This window comes from Chanodichthys erythropterus, chromosome 4, assembly GCF_024489055.1.
Source record: "Chanodichthys erythropterus isolate Z2021 chromosome 4, ASM2448905v1, whole genome shotgun sequence".
NCBI classification, from domain to species: Eukaryota; Metazoa; Chordata; class Actinopteri; order Cypriniformes; family Xenocyprididae; genus Chanodichthys; species Chanodichthys erythropterus.
The window spans coordinates 20,490,001-20,508,003 of record NC_090224.1 but is presented as its reverse complement, the minus strand read 5'-3'; the positions used below and the strand labels follow the sequence as shown (position 1 = coordinate 20,508,003).

The 18,003-nt window shown below is 34.5% G+C and overlaps 1 protein-coding gene across 2 annotated transcripts in view; it reads right to left on the bottom strand.

Annotated features, from left to right (window-relative positions):
• Positions 1 to 11,922: 11,922 nt before the first annotated feature.
• slc24a4b (solute carrier family 24 member 4b) overlaps positions 11,923 to 18,003 on the bottom strand; it is a 46,652-nt gene continuing 40,571 nt past the window's right edge. For both annotated transcript variants that reach the window (XM_067383305.1, XM_067383306.1), the window contains exons 15-17: positions 16,390 to 16,502; positions 16,157 to 16,222; positions 11,923 to 12,915 (exon numbers count right to left, since the gene is read on the bottom strand). In XM_067383305.1, the coding sequence (XP_067239406.1) occupies positions 12,766 to 12,915; positions 16,157 to 16,222; positions 16,390 to 16,502 (329 nt within the window). In that variant the 3' untranslated portion in view covers positions 11,923 to 12,765. The remainder of the gene's footprint in view (positions 12,916 to 16,156; positions 16,223 to 16,389; positions 16,503 to 18,003) is intronic.

Sequence of the window (18,003 nt, the reverse complement as noted above, 5' to 3'; positions counted from 1 at the left end):
TGCAAGTCATTTCAGCTCATTACTATCCAATTCTTTTGTCTTCTCAGGTGAGAATGGCCCATTTTCAGTGGTGATTCACGCCTCCTCGCATACTGTGTTTCTTGGCAAAAAGTGTCTTACAAAAACTAAATCAATATATTGTTAAATATGAAGGAGTAGGCAGCATAATTTTTACATAATTTTGAAGCAAAAACTCTAGTCTACAACCTCCAATACCCTAAAGTCTTATGAACACAGATTTATTATACTTTTTTTGGCCTTATTTCAGTGACTTAAGTTTTTTGTTTTTTCAATAACCACGCATAAATGTTATTCCTTCAAAAACACAAACATGTACATACATGTTCCTCACATATTATTGTAGCCTAGTTTGTGCTGAATACAGTGTAATGACACTTTTTCCATTAATATGTTTATGAACAACTGAAAAAAGCACAAATGTCAGGGCATGTCAAAAGTTCTCCAGGCCCCAAATCAGCCTCAGACTCCAGAGGGTTAATGACTGAATTTTCATTTTTGGGTGAACTAACCCTTTAAAGGTGCCCTAGATTCAGAATTTGAATTTACCTCGGCATAGTTGAATAACAAGAGTTCAGTACATGGAAATGACATACAGTGAGTTTCAAACTCCATTGTTTCCTCCTTCTTATGTAAATCTCATTTGTTTAAAAGACTTCCGGAAAACACTCGGATCTCAACATAACACCGACTGTTACGTAACAGTCGGGATCATTAATATGTATGACCCCAATATTTGCATAATGCCAGCCCATTCGACGCATTGGACAAGGAAAGGCAGTATTAACGTCTGGATCTGTGCACAGACAAGGTAAGCCAGCAAGAACAACAGCGAAAAATGGCAGATGGAGCAATAATAACTGACATGATCCATGATATCATGATATTTTTAGTGATATTTGTAAATTGTCTTTCTAAATGTTTTGTTAGCATGTTGCTAATGTACTGTTAAATGTGGTTAAAGTTACCATCGTTTATTACTGTATTCACGGAGACGAGAGTCGTTGCTATTTTCATTTTTAAACACGTGCAGTCTGTATAATTCATAAACACAACTTCATTCTTTATAAATCTCTCCAACAGTGTAGAATTAGACATTAGCCACAGCGCATAGCCTGAAACTCACACAAAATCAAACGTAACCATCTAAATAAATACTTTACTCACATAATTCGAAGCATGCATACAGCATGCATGACGAACATCTTGTAAAGATCCATTTGAGGGTTATATTAGCTGTGTGAACTTTGTTTATTCAATGTATAGTCGAGAGCTCGTGGGGCAGAGGGAACGCATCTCTTAAAGGGGCCGTGCTGAAAAAATCAGTGCATAGTTAATGATGCCCCAAAATAGGCAGCTAAAAAAATTTATTAAAAAAAATCTATGGGGTATTTTGAACTGAAACTTCACAGACACATTCAGGGGACACCTAGGACTTATATTACATCTTGTAAAAAAACAATCTAGGGCACCTTTAATGCTATTGTGAGGGTGTTTCTAATACAGCGGCTGTGGGAGTGACGGTAAAAATCACAATTTTTTTCACTCATTTTGGAAGTTGTGAAAACTCTGTTGTGGAGTTTTTCTTTTGCTATTTGCGCAAATAGAAACACAAAAAAATATAATTAAGTCTCATTCACCGCTTTAAAAGTTTACCCAACTTTGACGACTTCCACTTCTGAGAAACCCGGAAACGTGAAAAGAGTCTATCCAGTAATCACGAATGACTGGAAAAGTCACAGAAATTCATTTGTTAAAAGGTGCGGGAACCTTGAGCATTCAGGCTTCCAGGTTACTGGCAATATTTCTCATTTTCCTGTATGTTATGAATTTTAATACAATGATGCAGCACATTATCAAAAAAGCAATTTGCATTAATAACACCAAGGCAGATTTATAATGTCAGAAAATGAAGGTGCAGCTTGCTGCAATCACACGCTTGCCCGTAAATGTGTGACTTGGGCGTCCTCCAACACTAATGCTCATGAACTCCATCATAGGAAACATCTACAAGCTTCCATTAGAGCACTCAGGAACGCTCAGAATCTGCCATTATGATTTGTTAACTTCAGCAGTCATAGGTTAAACAATTTTGTGATCATTTTTGAGATGGGGAATTCTGCCATTTTCAGTTTTCAAGGCATCTTATGGAACTAATCCAGAATTGCAAATGGTTCATTTGGGAAGTCTACCATGACAGGTACGTTTAAACTCTAATTGAATTGAGATGCGTCTTGTGTGCTGGCAGGCTTTGTTTGGAATGCAGCTTGCTCTTAGAAGGACAAAGTTTAATTAGATTGTGCTAATGAAGACAAATTGTCTTGCAAACATGCAATACTATTTTATCTTTTTTGTGGAAAATGCTTTGTTTCAATGTTGCATTGCACACTGCATACATCAAGTGGTGACCCAACACAAACATATATGATCTGTCAGGTGAAGTGAATAATGGCTGTTTTGGCAGCAAAAGGGGGGACCAACACAATATTAGGAAGGTGGTCATAATGTTATGCCTGATTGGTGTGTGTGTGTGTGTGTGTGTGTGTGTGTGTGTGTGTGTGTGTGTGTGTGTGTGTGTGTGTGTGTGTGTGTGTGTGTGTGTGTGTGTGTGTGTGTGTGTGTGTGTGTGTGTGTGTGTGTGTGTGTGTGTGTGTGTGTGTGTGTGTATATAAGCCTTGACTAACGGATGGAAATCTAATTGAGAAATATGGTTTGGTGACTTGATAACCACAAACAAACATGAAAGGTAGATTCACTGTCCTGCTCATTAGACGGTCTGTACAAAGGCTCATTAGGGAGAAAGAGACCAAGAGATCCTCTTATCAGCAACAAACCCCTAGTGTGAGTCTCATTACCCTGAATCAAGTGGAAGAGTTTGTCTTGAGCTCAGATGGGTGAAGATATCTGACTGATCACCATTATATTTAAACTCTCATTAAGCTGTCAAAGTATTTTCTGTCTGTCATTTGGTTGTTGATTGGATGCACGGTCCACTCTGAAACACCTCTCGTTCGTACTTCTGCATATGAATGAATGAAAACAAGTCTGTTTGACTGTGATCTTTATGTCTGTAAATAAATAAAATAAAATACCCGTCGGTTAAAAAATGCAGTGTATATGCAGTTATGAAAATTACAGTCATTTAGCTAAAGGCAGGTCAATGCTGAAAAAGCCCTGACAGAGTTAACCTAGCAGGCTGTTATATACGCTTGACTGGTAGAGCAGAATCGCAGCTTTACCAGTCAAACTGGTGTAATTATGGAGCAAATGCTCCAACACTGACAGGTGGTGAATTGCCCCCTTAATAAGAGGTTTTACCTGAAATATGAGGGAGTTTAACTGTTGCAGATGGTTTATATCGCTCACACACAAATACTCATTCAGTTTTAAAGCTCAGATGACGATCTGGTGGCTCACAAGAGATTTTAAAGGTTTAAAGCCAAAGGCTTTTACAAGAACAAACAGATTGATTAATAAACTTAGATTTAATCCCATTGTATTCATTCTTTGTCACACATGTAATGTGACCCCAAAACACAGTTACAGTGTCTGAATGTTGTTGCATATTAGATAATGCATCATCAAACCAAGTCTAAACAGTGCTAAAATGCTGCAGGAGGTTTTCTCTGTTTTCATTATTTAAAACAAATGTCACTTGGTTTGGTTATGTATCTAACGTAGAAACACTGAGACATTAAAGTACAAATGTCTTCTGTGGCTACTGAATATCCAATGATTTGTTACTGCGAAATCTCTGTAAATCAAACTGTGGTGTTAGTCTGCCACCTGCTGGTCATCGAATACAATCATTTAAGAAGTTATGAGGAGGGAAATGTATTTGTTCTCTTTTATGTAACATCTTTTTTTTTGGGGGGGGGGGGGGGGGGTTCCATGCCCTAATATTAAATTGGGTATGTCTACTTAATTTAATTGCATTAACATAAAGAAAACACAAAGAACTAGGTGATGAATGCATGTTGCATATATATTTGCTTATTTCTTTGTGCTGATGCTTTGCACTGCATGTAATGATGGAATGAAATTGAACTTGTCATTCAGTAAGTTAGTCAGTGAAGTATGTCTGACTGCCCTGCAAAGTTTAGCTCCATCCTCAATTAATCAAACTAGGCATACTAGAAACTTCCAGGCAGATGTGTTGAGGAGAGTTGAAGCTAAACTCTGCAGGACAGTGGCCCTCCAGGACCAAGTTTAAACAGCCCTGATCTACCATATACTGAACTTTGTTATTCTTCTAGTTATGTATCTTTAATGTATAGGTGGGGGGAGTGAATGAACAACACTCTCTTGTACTTTTATTACCCACAACTGAGGTGCCCTTAAGCAAGACACCAAACCCCCAATCGCTCCCTGGTGCCACAGCAAAAACTGCTCTGGATGTGTGTGTGCACTTGGATGGGTGAAATGCAAAGCACAAATTCTGAGTATGGGACACTGTACTTGGCCACATGTCACTTCACTTCCATTTTGTTTATGCCAAATTCTGACCCTTCTGAATGTCCAGCAGAAATCAAGACTCATCAGACCAGGAAACATTTTTCCAATCTTCTATCGTCCAGTTTTGCTGAGCCAGAGTGAATTGCAGCCTCAGTTTGCGGTTCTCAGCTGTCACCGGTGTGTCTTCTGCTTCTGTAGTTCACCTGCTTCAAGGTTGGACATGTTGTGTGTTCAGAGATGCTCTTCACCTCGTTTGTAACGAGTGCTTATTTGAGTTACTGTTGTCTTTCTATCAGCTGAACCAGTCTGATCATTCTCCTCTGATATCAACAAAGCATTTTCACCCACAGAACTGACACTCACTGGATATTTTCTCTTTTTTGGGCCATTCTCTGTAAACCCTAGAGATGGTTGTGTGTGAAAATCCCAGTAGATCAGCAGTTTCTGTAATACTCAGACTGACACCAACAACCATGACATGTTCAAAATCACTTAAATCACCTTTCTTCCTCATTCTGATGCTCAGTTTGAACTTGTCTACATGCCTAAATGCATTGAGTTGCTGCTGTCTGATTGGCCGATTAGATATTTGTGTAAATGAGCAGTTAATCAGGTGTACCTAATAAAGTCGTCCTTCTAACTACACAATCAGGAGTGCGTTTCCCAAACAACGATGTAACTCGCTGCTGAACTGATGCATCGTTGAACAAATCAACTAGCTAGTCACGACAGTTTCCCGAAACCGTATTGTCGCAAACTTGTCGTTCAACCACGTTGGTGAATGACGTCATGCAGGTGGTGGAGTAATAACTTCTGTAAATGGATCCGTTTGAGATCGAATTAATGCTAGAATTTCTGCTATAAATTATGGACATGGCATTAGAGGACTAATTCTCATTTTTCTCAGTTATTTTGCTTTATTTCCAGATTGAATCAAATGCTTGTTCTGACGTACTAGATCATGTACGCACATGCGCACTCTACAAAAACGGTGCTTTAGATCTCTTGACAAACTAAAATATATAAATTACATTTGTATATATTCGAAATAAAATATATACATTGTACTTAATTTCAGCTTACTTATTTTGCTCAAGATAACGATTTATTAAGTCCACATGTCATAAAAACAAGAAACTATGCTTCTAACCAACCACACAAGTTTGTGATGCAGTTTGCAAATGTTCGTTTGAACTATGGTTTCGGGAAACACCAAATCGTTGAACTATGTAAGTAACGATGGAACTTGCAATGTAGTTGTATAACGATGCTTTTGGGAAACGCACCCCTGATTGTTTTTAAAGTCTCTTAGGCTGTGTTCCACTCCACTTTTAGACAAGAACTCGCAAACTTCCCTAAGCACTTCCCCTCGGGGGAATCCCTGCCGCCATTTTGAAGTGCGTTCCACTTTGTGAAGTGGACGAGGGAAGTTTATATGGACAGACCCTCACTCCCTTGATTTTGACAGAGGGAGCGAATCTACCCTGCGGTTCCATTCATCCCTATGCCCTAATCCCTTCAAAGGGTTTACCCTCTGGAGTGAGAGCTTCGAAGGGATGAAGGGTGTAGGGGTAAAAAAAAAACTATTTTTTTGGAACGCATTTTTGCATCACGTTAATGAGACAATCAAGGAGGTGCCTTCGTCTTTTCCCCCCGATTTATAAAATACGCATTCATTTACTGTAATATCATTATATACTGCGTCTTTTATGTTAAATATAATGTATATTGTGTCTATGTAGTTGAAACATTTGAATGGACTGATAAAGGGAGCTGTAAAGATTTTTGTTTACGTACAATGTCATTTTGACCATAGTAATGTACCAAATCTAATTCGTATTCATAATATTACAGTATTATAGAAAAAATACTATACATTTATAGGTAAAATCGAACCCTGAGCCTCCTGCACCCATTCTGTGATGTCAAACAACTTCCCTGTGCAAAGGCTCATGGGGGCCCAAAGTGTCCATCAGTTGTACCCTTCAAAATCCTTCATTCCGAAGGGCTCTTTGAAGTGGCCAGTTTTGAACACTTCGGTTTGGAACAACCCTTTAATATAGTGGCGATGATTGTTTTCTCTCCGAAGTGCCCTTCGGAGGGCAATATATCCCGTTTGGAATGCACCGAGACTCTGATGTACACTTCATATCCCACAATGCAACATGATTGTGACGTCACCGCATATTGCATTTAATATATATATATATATATATATATATATATATATATATATATATATATAATTTTATTTTATTTTTTTTTTTTATTTTTTTTAATATCTAAAACAACCCAAACACACCTAGACATAGGGTGAATTCAGTGTGAATGGGACACTTTTTTTACCATTGAGATGACTTGTCCCAATCAACCTGAATTCACCCTATAGACTGCTGCACTAAACAGTTTTGCAAGGAAAAAAATATAAATAATAAATTAACTCAGATTCTAAGTGACGTTCCAATTCAGCCCATTGCAAGGGTTCCGCCAGCAGTGGGCACTCGTGCAACTTAAGCAATGACATAAATCCGAGTCAACAAGAAGTTAGTGAGGGAAGGGCATAAAAAATGAACTGGAACACAGCCATAGTGACCTGAAACATCTGACTCCACTAACAAACCCATCAGTGTACACTGTGTGCAGAATTATTAGGCAAGTTGATTTTCTGATCATATTTTTTTCCAAGCACATTTTACCAATTCCAATCCACATCAATCTTAATAACTACTATTAATATTGTTTGTAATCATTTATAAGTGATATATAATTGTTCATGAAGGCTGGAAATGAAAAATGTCCTATATTCAGGCGTGCAGAATTATTAGGCAGGTTTTCTTTTACAGGTAAAATGAGCCAAAAAAGAGATTTAACTTTTAACTTAAATACTCATGAGAAGGACGCAATACTAATGTAATACTAGAAATTGCAAAGTTAAAGCATGACCATTGGACAGTGAAATGCTCATTGGGTCATCGGGGTCATACAAAAACAGCTGGAGAAGAAAAGACATGTTAACTGCAAAATAATTAAGAATTAAGGTGAAGAATTAAGTGTGAAACCATCAGGAACCCTTTAGTCTCCAGCGCCACCATTTCCCAGTACTGAAACCTACCTGGAGTCTTCAGAAGTGTGAGGTGTCAGGATCTCAGAGACTTAGGTTAGGTGAAGAATCCTAAAAAATGACCCGCTCTTAAGAATCACAAGCTGAAGTGTTATAAAGTACATGAAGACTGGGTTTTTATAGGCCTTATAGACAGACAGCTTGAGAGTGACTCCTGAAGGACCAGCACCACATCCTCCTGTGCCACTGTTTGAAGAATTTATCTTCCAGAATCTGGCAGTAAGGTGTGGGAGTTCATTTTTAGTCCATCTCTTATCCTGAAATGTCCATCTTGCAGAGATGGACTAAATGATCTTCCAAAACTTACTGCCAGATTCTGGAAGATAAATTCTTCAAACAGTGGTACAAGAGGATGTGGTGCTGGTCCTTCAGGAGTCACTCTCAAGCTGTCTGTCTATAAGGCCTATAAAAACCCAGTCTTCATGTACTTTATAACACTTCAGCTTGTGATTCTTAAGAGCGGGTCATTTTTTAGGATTCTTCACCTAACCTAAGTCTCTGAGATCCTGACACCTCACACTTCTGAAGACTCCAGGTAGGTTTCAGTACTGGGAAATGGTGGCGCTGGAGACTAAAGGGTTCCTGATGGTTTCACACTTAATTCTTCACCTTAATTCTTAATTATTTTGCAGTTAACGTGTCTTTTCTTCTCCAGCTGTTTTTGTATGACCCCGCTGACCCAATGAGCATTTCACTGTCCAATGGTCATGCTTTAACTAGTATTGCGTCCTTCTCATGAGTATTTAATAATTTTTGACTTTTCAGTCTGAGTTAAATCTCTTTTTTGGCTCATTTTTTCTGTAAAAGAAAACCTGCCTAATAATTCTGCACACCTGAATATAGGGCATTTTTCATTTCCAGCCTTCATGAACAATTATATATCACTTATAAATGATTACAAACAATATTAATAGTAGTTATTAAGATTGATGTGGATTGGAATTGGTAGAATGTGCTTGGAAAAAAATATGATCAGAAAATCAACTTGCCTAATAATTCTGCACACAGTGTATACACTCTGAACCATCACTCCGTTCATTTGACTCCTGTTGCTTCTTAATTGTTCACATTGCATTGCATTTAAAACAGCACAGGCCACAAACACTATGAAACAGGTATAAATGGCATCATTTAATTTGTGACATATTTTAAACATTCCTTTCTCAAAGATATGACAAATGTACAGGAATAATTCTTTTCACACACATTATATATATATATATATATATATATATATATATATATATATATTTATATATATATATATTTCTATATTTTTTTTTCATGTTATTGCTTTACAGTAAAATGCATTGTTTGGATACTGTATGTCCATTAAAGCATGACAATACATTCATATACGTTTTACAGATGTATTTAGTTATGGTTCATAGTAACTAACTTGACATGAAATAGATATATTTATATTTTGATCATCATACATTTATTATTATTATTATTATTATTATTGGCATGAATCCCACATCACAATGAGTTCACAGTGCATGGGGTCGCAGTTCATACACATATTGAATGAGTGTGCACTTATTTTGTAAGTTCCCATACAATCAACAATATGTAGAGGTACAACAATTATGCCATCTGAACTCTACTTGTTAAAAAATTGACTTCATAAACATAAACATTTCATACATAATTCATTGTGTTGGTTGACAGAGAGAGTGTGTGTGTGTGTGTGTGTGTGTGTGTGTGTGTGTGTGTATATACAACAAAAACCCAAAGTCTCAAATGAAGACCCCACCAGTTCAACTGATGGTAAATCAGTCATTGGTCAAACATATGTACAAATAATCTTTATCTAAAGAACAAATTAGTTGCAACAGCTGTAAAATTCTGCATTATCAATATGTGCGTTTTCAGGGTAAATCCAGAAAATGTCCAGGTCAAAATTCACCCCAAAATGACAGAAATAAAGATATTATATTTTGCATAAATAAAACAAAGTCTATATTTAGGACCAAGAATTGTTTTTTTTCACTGAAACATTTTTTTCATGACAATTACAAACACATTTCCCACAAATTCACATTATGTAATGCAACCAACTAGTAAACAAATAAATAATGATACATAAATAAATTATATTTTTCTTATAATTGCAATGCAACAAAATAAAAATATATTTTTTACATAAATTCTGACATATTATGTAGATTGTATACATCATGGTATTGTCATACTGCCTTAAATGAGAATAAAATATTTTTTAGCATTTATTTAATGTATTTTTTAAAAGAAAATTATAAAAACGTAAAACAAACATCCAAGCTTTGAGAGTTTGAGAGGAAAATGTGCTTAATTTTCATGAAATCAGTGTCACAATGAAAAAAATAAACAATGGTACAAAAACAGAATTCATGTGCAAAATATAACGTTGTCCTGGGGTGAAATATGGACGTTTTTGTTAGATTTAACCCCTTTTATTACAAAATGGCACTAGAGAATATTCATCTATGCTCAGTTTTGTTCTTTATATGTTCCTTTGTCAGACAGAAATGCATATACATGTAGGAAAAGTCAAGAGGAACTAATTGTCTCTGGGTGAAATTGCGAGGGAAGTGAGTTTGGAGGATGCGCAAGACATCAAAATCATCTCAAAAACACCTTCATGGTCCACATCCTTTCTTATTCAAAGTCATTTCCACTCAGAAGTCCAAAGCGGCTCATGAGTCCTGAACTGCCCTGTGAGGAGGAAGTTAAAGCCACATCCTCTCTGCATAGTGTCCATAACAAATTCAAATCCTATTGCTCTTTCACTCCCAACATTCATAAAATAAACGCTTATTGTTCCCCTCTGACATCCGGAATGATCCGCAAAGAAACCGCAGTGCTTATATTGCATAACCCCACAAAAGCAGCTGTGCCACGTTTCGGCCCACGTGACGGGAAAACGTCTCCGCGGAGGTTTGGTTCTGTAGCTGCCAGGTCGGAACTGGGCAAGGGCCGTGGTTGCCATGGAGACGACTGTCCGGAGATCACCTCGGTGGAACATCCCACAATGTATTGCAGACGCAGGCGTGTGCTGTTGGTGGCTGTGCTCATGATGCAAAAAATGATGTTCTTCCTCAGTCGTTTTGTCTTGTTTTCTAGTACAGTTCTTAAATTGAGATACACTCACTTGAGAAGCAAAATGACTTCAGATATTAAGTCTTCTGTTCTGAAAAATGTGTCAAAATGAAGTCAGTTCATGTAGGAAAATACTTAAGTACATAAATCACTGGCAAATTGTTTTAAGCATAAACCTGACTAAATTTAGTTCAATTTACACTTTAGAAAGAAGAAAAATATTTAGAAATGCAAGAGAAACTGAGAAGTATTGCACATCATCATCAAAATATAAAACATTTTTTTCTTCTTTTACGCAAAACACTTCATTTTGACACATTTACAGAAAACAAGACTATATAAATGAAGTCAGTTTTTGCTTAAAACAATATTACAATAAAATGGAGAATACTTTAATTTCTCTTGCATTTCCATTTCATTTCAGTCTTTTTACTTCTCAAGTAAATGTATCTTGATTTAAGAATTTTTCTACATCACTGGCAAATTTTAAGCATCCTGAGTAAATTTAGTTTGATTTATGCTTAAAAAAGAAGAAACATGTTTAGAAATGAAGTGAGTTTTTGCTTACACAAGAAAAAATAGCAACCAATGGGGTCGAAAAATAAAAATTTTCCTTTTATTCCAAAAATGACTAAATTTCTTAAATCATTTTGCTTCTCAATCTTGATTTAAGATTGTTTAGATTTTTGTACTGGAAAACAAGACAAAAATACTACAAAAGAACACCATTTCACAGTGCACAGATGAAAGACTGTCATGAAGATGTTTCCCCTGATACACACAAACACATAACATTTGACATTGTGACCGACCGAGCTCGCTTGCTTTAAAGTGCTAATTTCTCCATTTCACAATGATTGAACTCCCTCTAACACCGCGTCTGAATCTCATGAACATCCCTCTGAGGTCAAGACCGGCTCTAAACCACCAGAAACCACATGGTAGATGCTCACTTATAAATTAATATGATTATTAAATCTCTTCATAGGCAAGTTTATATTCACAGAGCCCTCAAAGAAGCTACATCAAAACCTCCTAACATGATGAAACAAGAACATTTTGTGAATAAAAAAAAAAAAAAAACACAAATTCCACAAATGCTCTGCAAAACAAAATCATTCATTATCAGTATTTATGTGTGGGTTTCTTAGTGCTGTCAAAACGATTAATCATGATTAATCGCATCTAACATAAAATTTTGTAAATATATATATATATATATATATTTATAACTAACCCTTTAACTCAAAATGAAAATGTATCTTGTTTTAAGGATGTTTAGATATTTCTACAAGACCACAAATACTGATAAGAAAAGAAAATGATGTCCTGATCAGGCACAAGTCACGACACATTTCCAATTATAAATAATTAGTCGGTCTGCAATGAAAGTGTCAATGCTGCGCCTCAATCACATAGCCAGCTGCAGCATTGTTGATGATTAATATGCAGATATTTTGGACCAATGAGATTTCACTGTGGGCGGAGCCACCCAGCATGATAATTTGTCATGACTGGTTCGCACAAACATTCTTAGGACGATCGTACCTGATTAGGACACGCTAAAAACAAAACCCTGTATGATACAGTGATGATACATTTCTCTTGCATTTCTAAACATTTTGCTGCCTTTTAGGCTAAAAAAAGTAATACGTTGCAAAATAATTCACAGTTCTATGAGCAATGAAGAGACTTGACTCGGAGGACATTTGAGACATGCTTACATTTTTCAATAAAGTGAAAGAAAAAGAAACAGGCGTGTAGAAAACGTCCATACGCTCCTGATGCAATCCATATTTGGCTGGCACGCAATGCATTTTGGGATATCAAAGATCTCAACTGTAAGAGAAGAGCTGCCAAGGAGAAGTTCCTTTTTCTGGGTGGAAATTTGGGGTTAGAGGTCAGGAAAATGAGCTTGACTGGAAGATCTTCTCGGTCCACAGTGAAATCAAGCGTTAGTCCTGATGAAGACTAACATTTCGTCCGATCTGAGGTGATGGTGGTTCTGGAGTGCAAGAACAGAGAAAATCGGGATGATCATGACATCAGGATGGTGCATTCTGGGATATGGAGCAGTTGATGAGGTTCTAGTCTTCCCGACACATGGGTATATTGACGAAGGTGAAGACGTTGTATTCGATCATGATGGAGAAACAGAGGAAGATTGCGTACAGAACCAGCACATAAACACCCAACTTAAAGTCCAACTTCCACCCGTTCAGGTGGATCCCAAGAATCTGCAGGTGAAGAAGATGAAAACATAACATACAGAAGTCCATTGGTGCAATTCAGTACTCATTTGATGTCTATAAAAGGATAAATAAAAATATAGCTGCAAGCAGCAATTATGGGGTCAAGCCGAATAAGGGCAGAAAAGGAATATTTGTGGACATCTGTGATCATGAGGTACGTTTTGACTTTTATTCACATCTCAGGATATGAATTCTTGATATCAACAATTCAATTATTGATATCAGGAATTACATTTCCACTAGTAACAATGTTAATTCTTGACATCAACATTTGAATTTCCAGAATAGAATTCTTGATATCTGTAATTGTATTTTCACTAGTGAAATGTCACCATAGGCTGCCATTCAAATTCAATTGTTGATATCAAGGACTGATTTCTTACTAGTTGAAATTCCAATTTCACATATCAGAAATACAATTCTTACTAGTAAAAATCTTAATTTTTGATATCAAGAATTCAGTTGTCACTAGTTGAAATGTCAGTTCTTGATATCAACAATTGCTACTAGTAAAAATTTTCACTTTTAGGATATCTGAAAATGTATTTCTGATATCAATATAATTTCAGATATCTAAAATGGCTTTCTTACTAGTAACAATCACATTCATGATATCAGAAACTAACACTGACACTAGTGACAATCAAATTATTGATATCAAAAATTAACATTTTTACTAGTACCAATTCAATTTTTGATATCAAGAACTGACATTTCAACTAGTGACAACTGAATTATTGATATCAAAAATTATTATTTTTACTACCAATTCAAGTTTTGATATCAAGAACTGACATTTCAACTAGTGACAACTGAATTATTGATATCAAAAATTACTATTTTTAATACCAATTCAAGTTTTGATATCAAGAACTGACATTTCAACTAGTGACAACTGAATTATTGATATCAAAAATTATTATTTTTAATACCAATTCAAGTTTTGATATCAAGAACTGACATTTCAACTAGTGACAACTGAATTATTGATATCAAAAATTATTATTTTTAATACCAATTCAAGTTTTGCTATCAATAACTGACATTTCAACTAGTGACAACTGAATTATTGATATCAAAAATTATTATTTTTAATACCAATTCAAGTTTTGATATCAAGAACTGACATTTCAACTAGTGACAACTGAATTATTGATATCAAAAATTATTATTTTTAATACCAATTCAATTTTTGATATCAAGAACTGACATTTCAACTAGTGACAACTGAATTATTGATATCAAAAATTATTATTTTTAATACCAATTCAATTTTTGATATCAAGAACTGACATTTCAACTAGTGACAACTGAATTATTGATATCAAAAATTATTATTTTTACTAGTAAGAATTGTATTTCTGATATGTGAAATTGGAATTTCAAAGAAATCAGTCCTTGATATCAACAATTGAATTTGAATGGCATCCTATGGTGACATTTCACTAGTGAAAATACAATTACAGATATCAAGAATTGTAGTTTTTACTAGTGGAAATGTAATTCTTGATATCAAAAATTAGCATTTTAACTAGTGAAAATTGAATTGTTGATATCAAAAATTAACTTTGTTACTAGTGGAAATTTAATTCCTGATATCAAGAATTAGCATTTTAACTAGTGAAAACTGAATTGTTGATATCAAGAATTCCTTTCCTGAGAATGAATAAAAGTCAAAACGGCTTGCCATAGGATAGAGCCGTTTAAATTATGTCAGTTAAAGACACATAATGACATGGTTTACAACTTCATGTTGACGCAGTATAAAACAATGGTTGGGTCTATCAAAAATCTTTTTGTCATGAGTTTCTGTAGATGCAGAAACTGTAGAGTTCGAAAAAGTAGGTTTTGAATAAAATTCAATATGGCGGACAGTAAGTGACAAATTTGGCATCGTAGGACTCGGCAAAATACCAACAAATCTAATGAATAATTTAAATGACAATATATTGAATTTTTCATGTAAGCATCTCTTGGCACTGACCTAAAACTTTACAGGTCCTCTCAGAACATGGCCTGGAATTTTCATACTGAGTTTCGTAACAATACGTTCATGCGTTTGTAATGCATTTTATGGCAAAATTCAAAATTGGATTTCGTTCAACTCGGCATGCCTCAAGGAATACTCTCGATTTTAGGACAAGGCATTCAAAAGTTATAAGCAAAAATTTTTCCTATCTTGGCACCAGTAGGTGGCGCTGTGACAATATCCTACATGTACCCCCAAGTCATGCCTGTAATTGAATACCAAATTTGGTGTCAATACACCAAATAATGGTGAAGATACAGCATCAAATCCATTTTTGCGTACTCGCCGTCAAATTCGTTGACACGCTACACAAGAATGGAATGGCCAATCAAAAATCTTTTAATAAAACAAAATATATTTTTGGTGAAAATATTTTCACGATGGAAATGACGTCATAGTGTGCAATCGAATCAGCATGAGCCATGGAATCAGAGGGAAAAAAAATATTTCTAGGACTTGCGTGTCAAAGGTTATGAGCATAAACATAAGTGAATCTTTGAACTGTTGGTGGCGCTAGAGGGTTTGAGGTTATCAATTATGAAATGTGTAACCATAGATAAATAGATAAAAGAATTTGATTACCAAAACATATTCTTCAAATAATAATAACTAATAATTCAGAATTCCGTTTGAACAACTGTCAGTCAATTCATAAAAAAATAAGAAATAGCTTTTTAATTGTATTGTCATATCTATATAATCAAACGTTAAATTGAATTGCATAGTTTGAATGTATCTATTTTTATTTTCTTTTTTAATTTGATTTATTTAAAAGAATAAACCATTTGATTATTAAAATTTTCACCAAAAAACAACAAAATATATTCATTTTAAACCATTGTCAATCACTTCACAATAACATTAGAAATAACCTTTATTATTGTTATTTTAATTTTACTGCATTACTACTATCAAGTGCTAAATTAAACATTAGTTTAAATGCATCTGTTTTTAGTAACTGATTTGTATTATTATTATTTGATTTATTTATCAAGATGACAAATGCTTCTCAATACATATCGATTTTAATGATCATAACTGTGACACCAGCATTAGCAGGGATGTTTATTTCACTATAAACAGAGAATCATACTGACAGATTGTCATTCAAAAGTTAACATGTTGAAATCTTTTCAGCAAAGTCTCCAGATTGCATCTGTGCGTGACAGTGAGTCAGGAATCTGCTGATGTACTCACAGTGAGAGCGACAGATCCCAGCAGAAGCACCACGGAGTACACGAGCCCCCGACTGTTTATCATCACCTGTACGGTGGGAGGAAACAGCATCATCAGCTCCCATAATTCCACTGTGCCATTAAACCAGTGCAGCTGTGTTTCAGAGTTCAACAGAAGCTCTTGGATTCTGAGGAGCACAGCTTGATCTCTGTTCAGACAGAAAGAGGTTTTGCCAAGTGGCTAGATGTGCTTACAACTGATCCATAATTGACTGCCATGGTCTGCAGCGCCCAGGGAACGCCGAGCCCCACCAGAATGTCAAACACGTTGCTGCCGATGGTGTTGGACACGGCCATGTCTCCCAGACCTACAGAAAGAAGAAGAACCGGATTCAGATTGAACAAGCAATGCCAACTCCTGCAACATTCAGAGGTCACATGTTCATTTAAAGTGATGCAGTGTGATCATGTATATAATGCAAACATTCAGTGTGATTGCATATTATTTTTCATACTTCAGTAAGAGAGTAGCGATGTAAAAACAATGCAGCAGAAAAAGGAACAACGAAAAGTAACAAAGTAAAACTGCAAAAGTAAAAATAGCACAAAAAAAAGTAATAAGCAACATAAAACAATAAAGAAAGTGGTGACAAACGTGTTGAAAAATTGTCAAGTGTCAAAGTATTTCAACCAAAATAAATTTCAAAAACTATACATTTTTTAAAAGCAATGCAAAACCATAAATAAAACAGCAGAAAAAGAAGCCAAAATAGTAGCAAAATTAAAACAAATATAAAATATATTATTATAATATTATTATATATTATTATTATATTAATATATTCTTAATCATTGTTATTATTACTATTATTATTGATATTTTATGCAATAAAATATTTATCAAATAATAATAATAAATATTTATTAATAATCATTTTATTAAATTATTTTTTGTCTGAGCATCCTGCTAGAAAAAAACATTGGCTCAAAAACATAAAAATAATAATAATAAATTATTGATAAATAAATTATATGATTTATAGTAAATCATAACATAATAATACTAATAATAATAATACATTATTATGATTTATAAATGATAATACATATTTATTATTAATTATTTTGTTATATAATTTGTGTTTGAGCATCCTGCTATAAAAAACACTGACTCAAAAGCATAATAATAATAATAATATATTATTATTAGTAGTAGTTGTATTTATTATTAGTGTATTATTATTATAGATATTTTATACAATATTTAATAAAATATTTAATTGAATAATAATAGTAATAAATTATGATTTATAATAATACCTATATATTATTAATAATTTTATTAAATCATTTTTGTTTGAGCATCTTGCTTGAAAAAACACTGGTTTTAAAAGATAATAATAATATTTATTATTAATTTTAATACATACATATTTGTTATTAATTATTTTATTAAATAAAAAGTTTTCAGTCAAATGCTGCTGTTCATCATTATGTCATCTCCATCAAACATTGCTCATTTTGTTTGAGCATCCCAACTAGAAAAAAAAAAGAAAAAAAAATACACTGGCTCAAAAACACTGACTATAAAAATTCCACTTGGTGGCAGAAATTTCACACTTAACCTTTAACTTTTAGATACATACATATAAACTTCAATGTAGCTTGAATAAGCTTCAATATTTTTCAAAAGAGTAAAAAGAGAACCATCACAAAGTCATCCTCTTTTGCAGTGCAAGGGATTGTGGGTAACATCAGCCATTGTCTGATTTGGGATGCGCTTCTACATAGGACAGATAGAACTGTGATGCAGTCCATGTGATTGATAGTGACACAGGAACAGGAAATCGCATTATCTGTTCTGTAGTG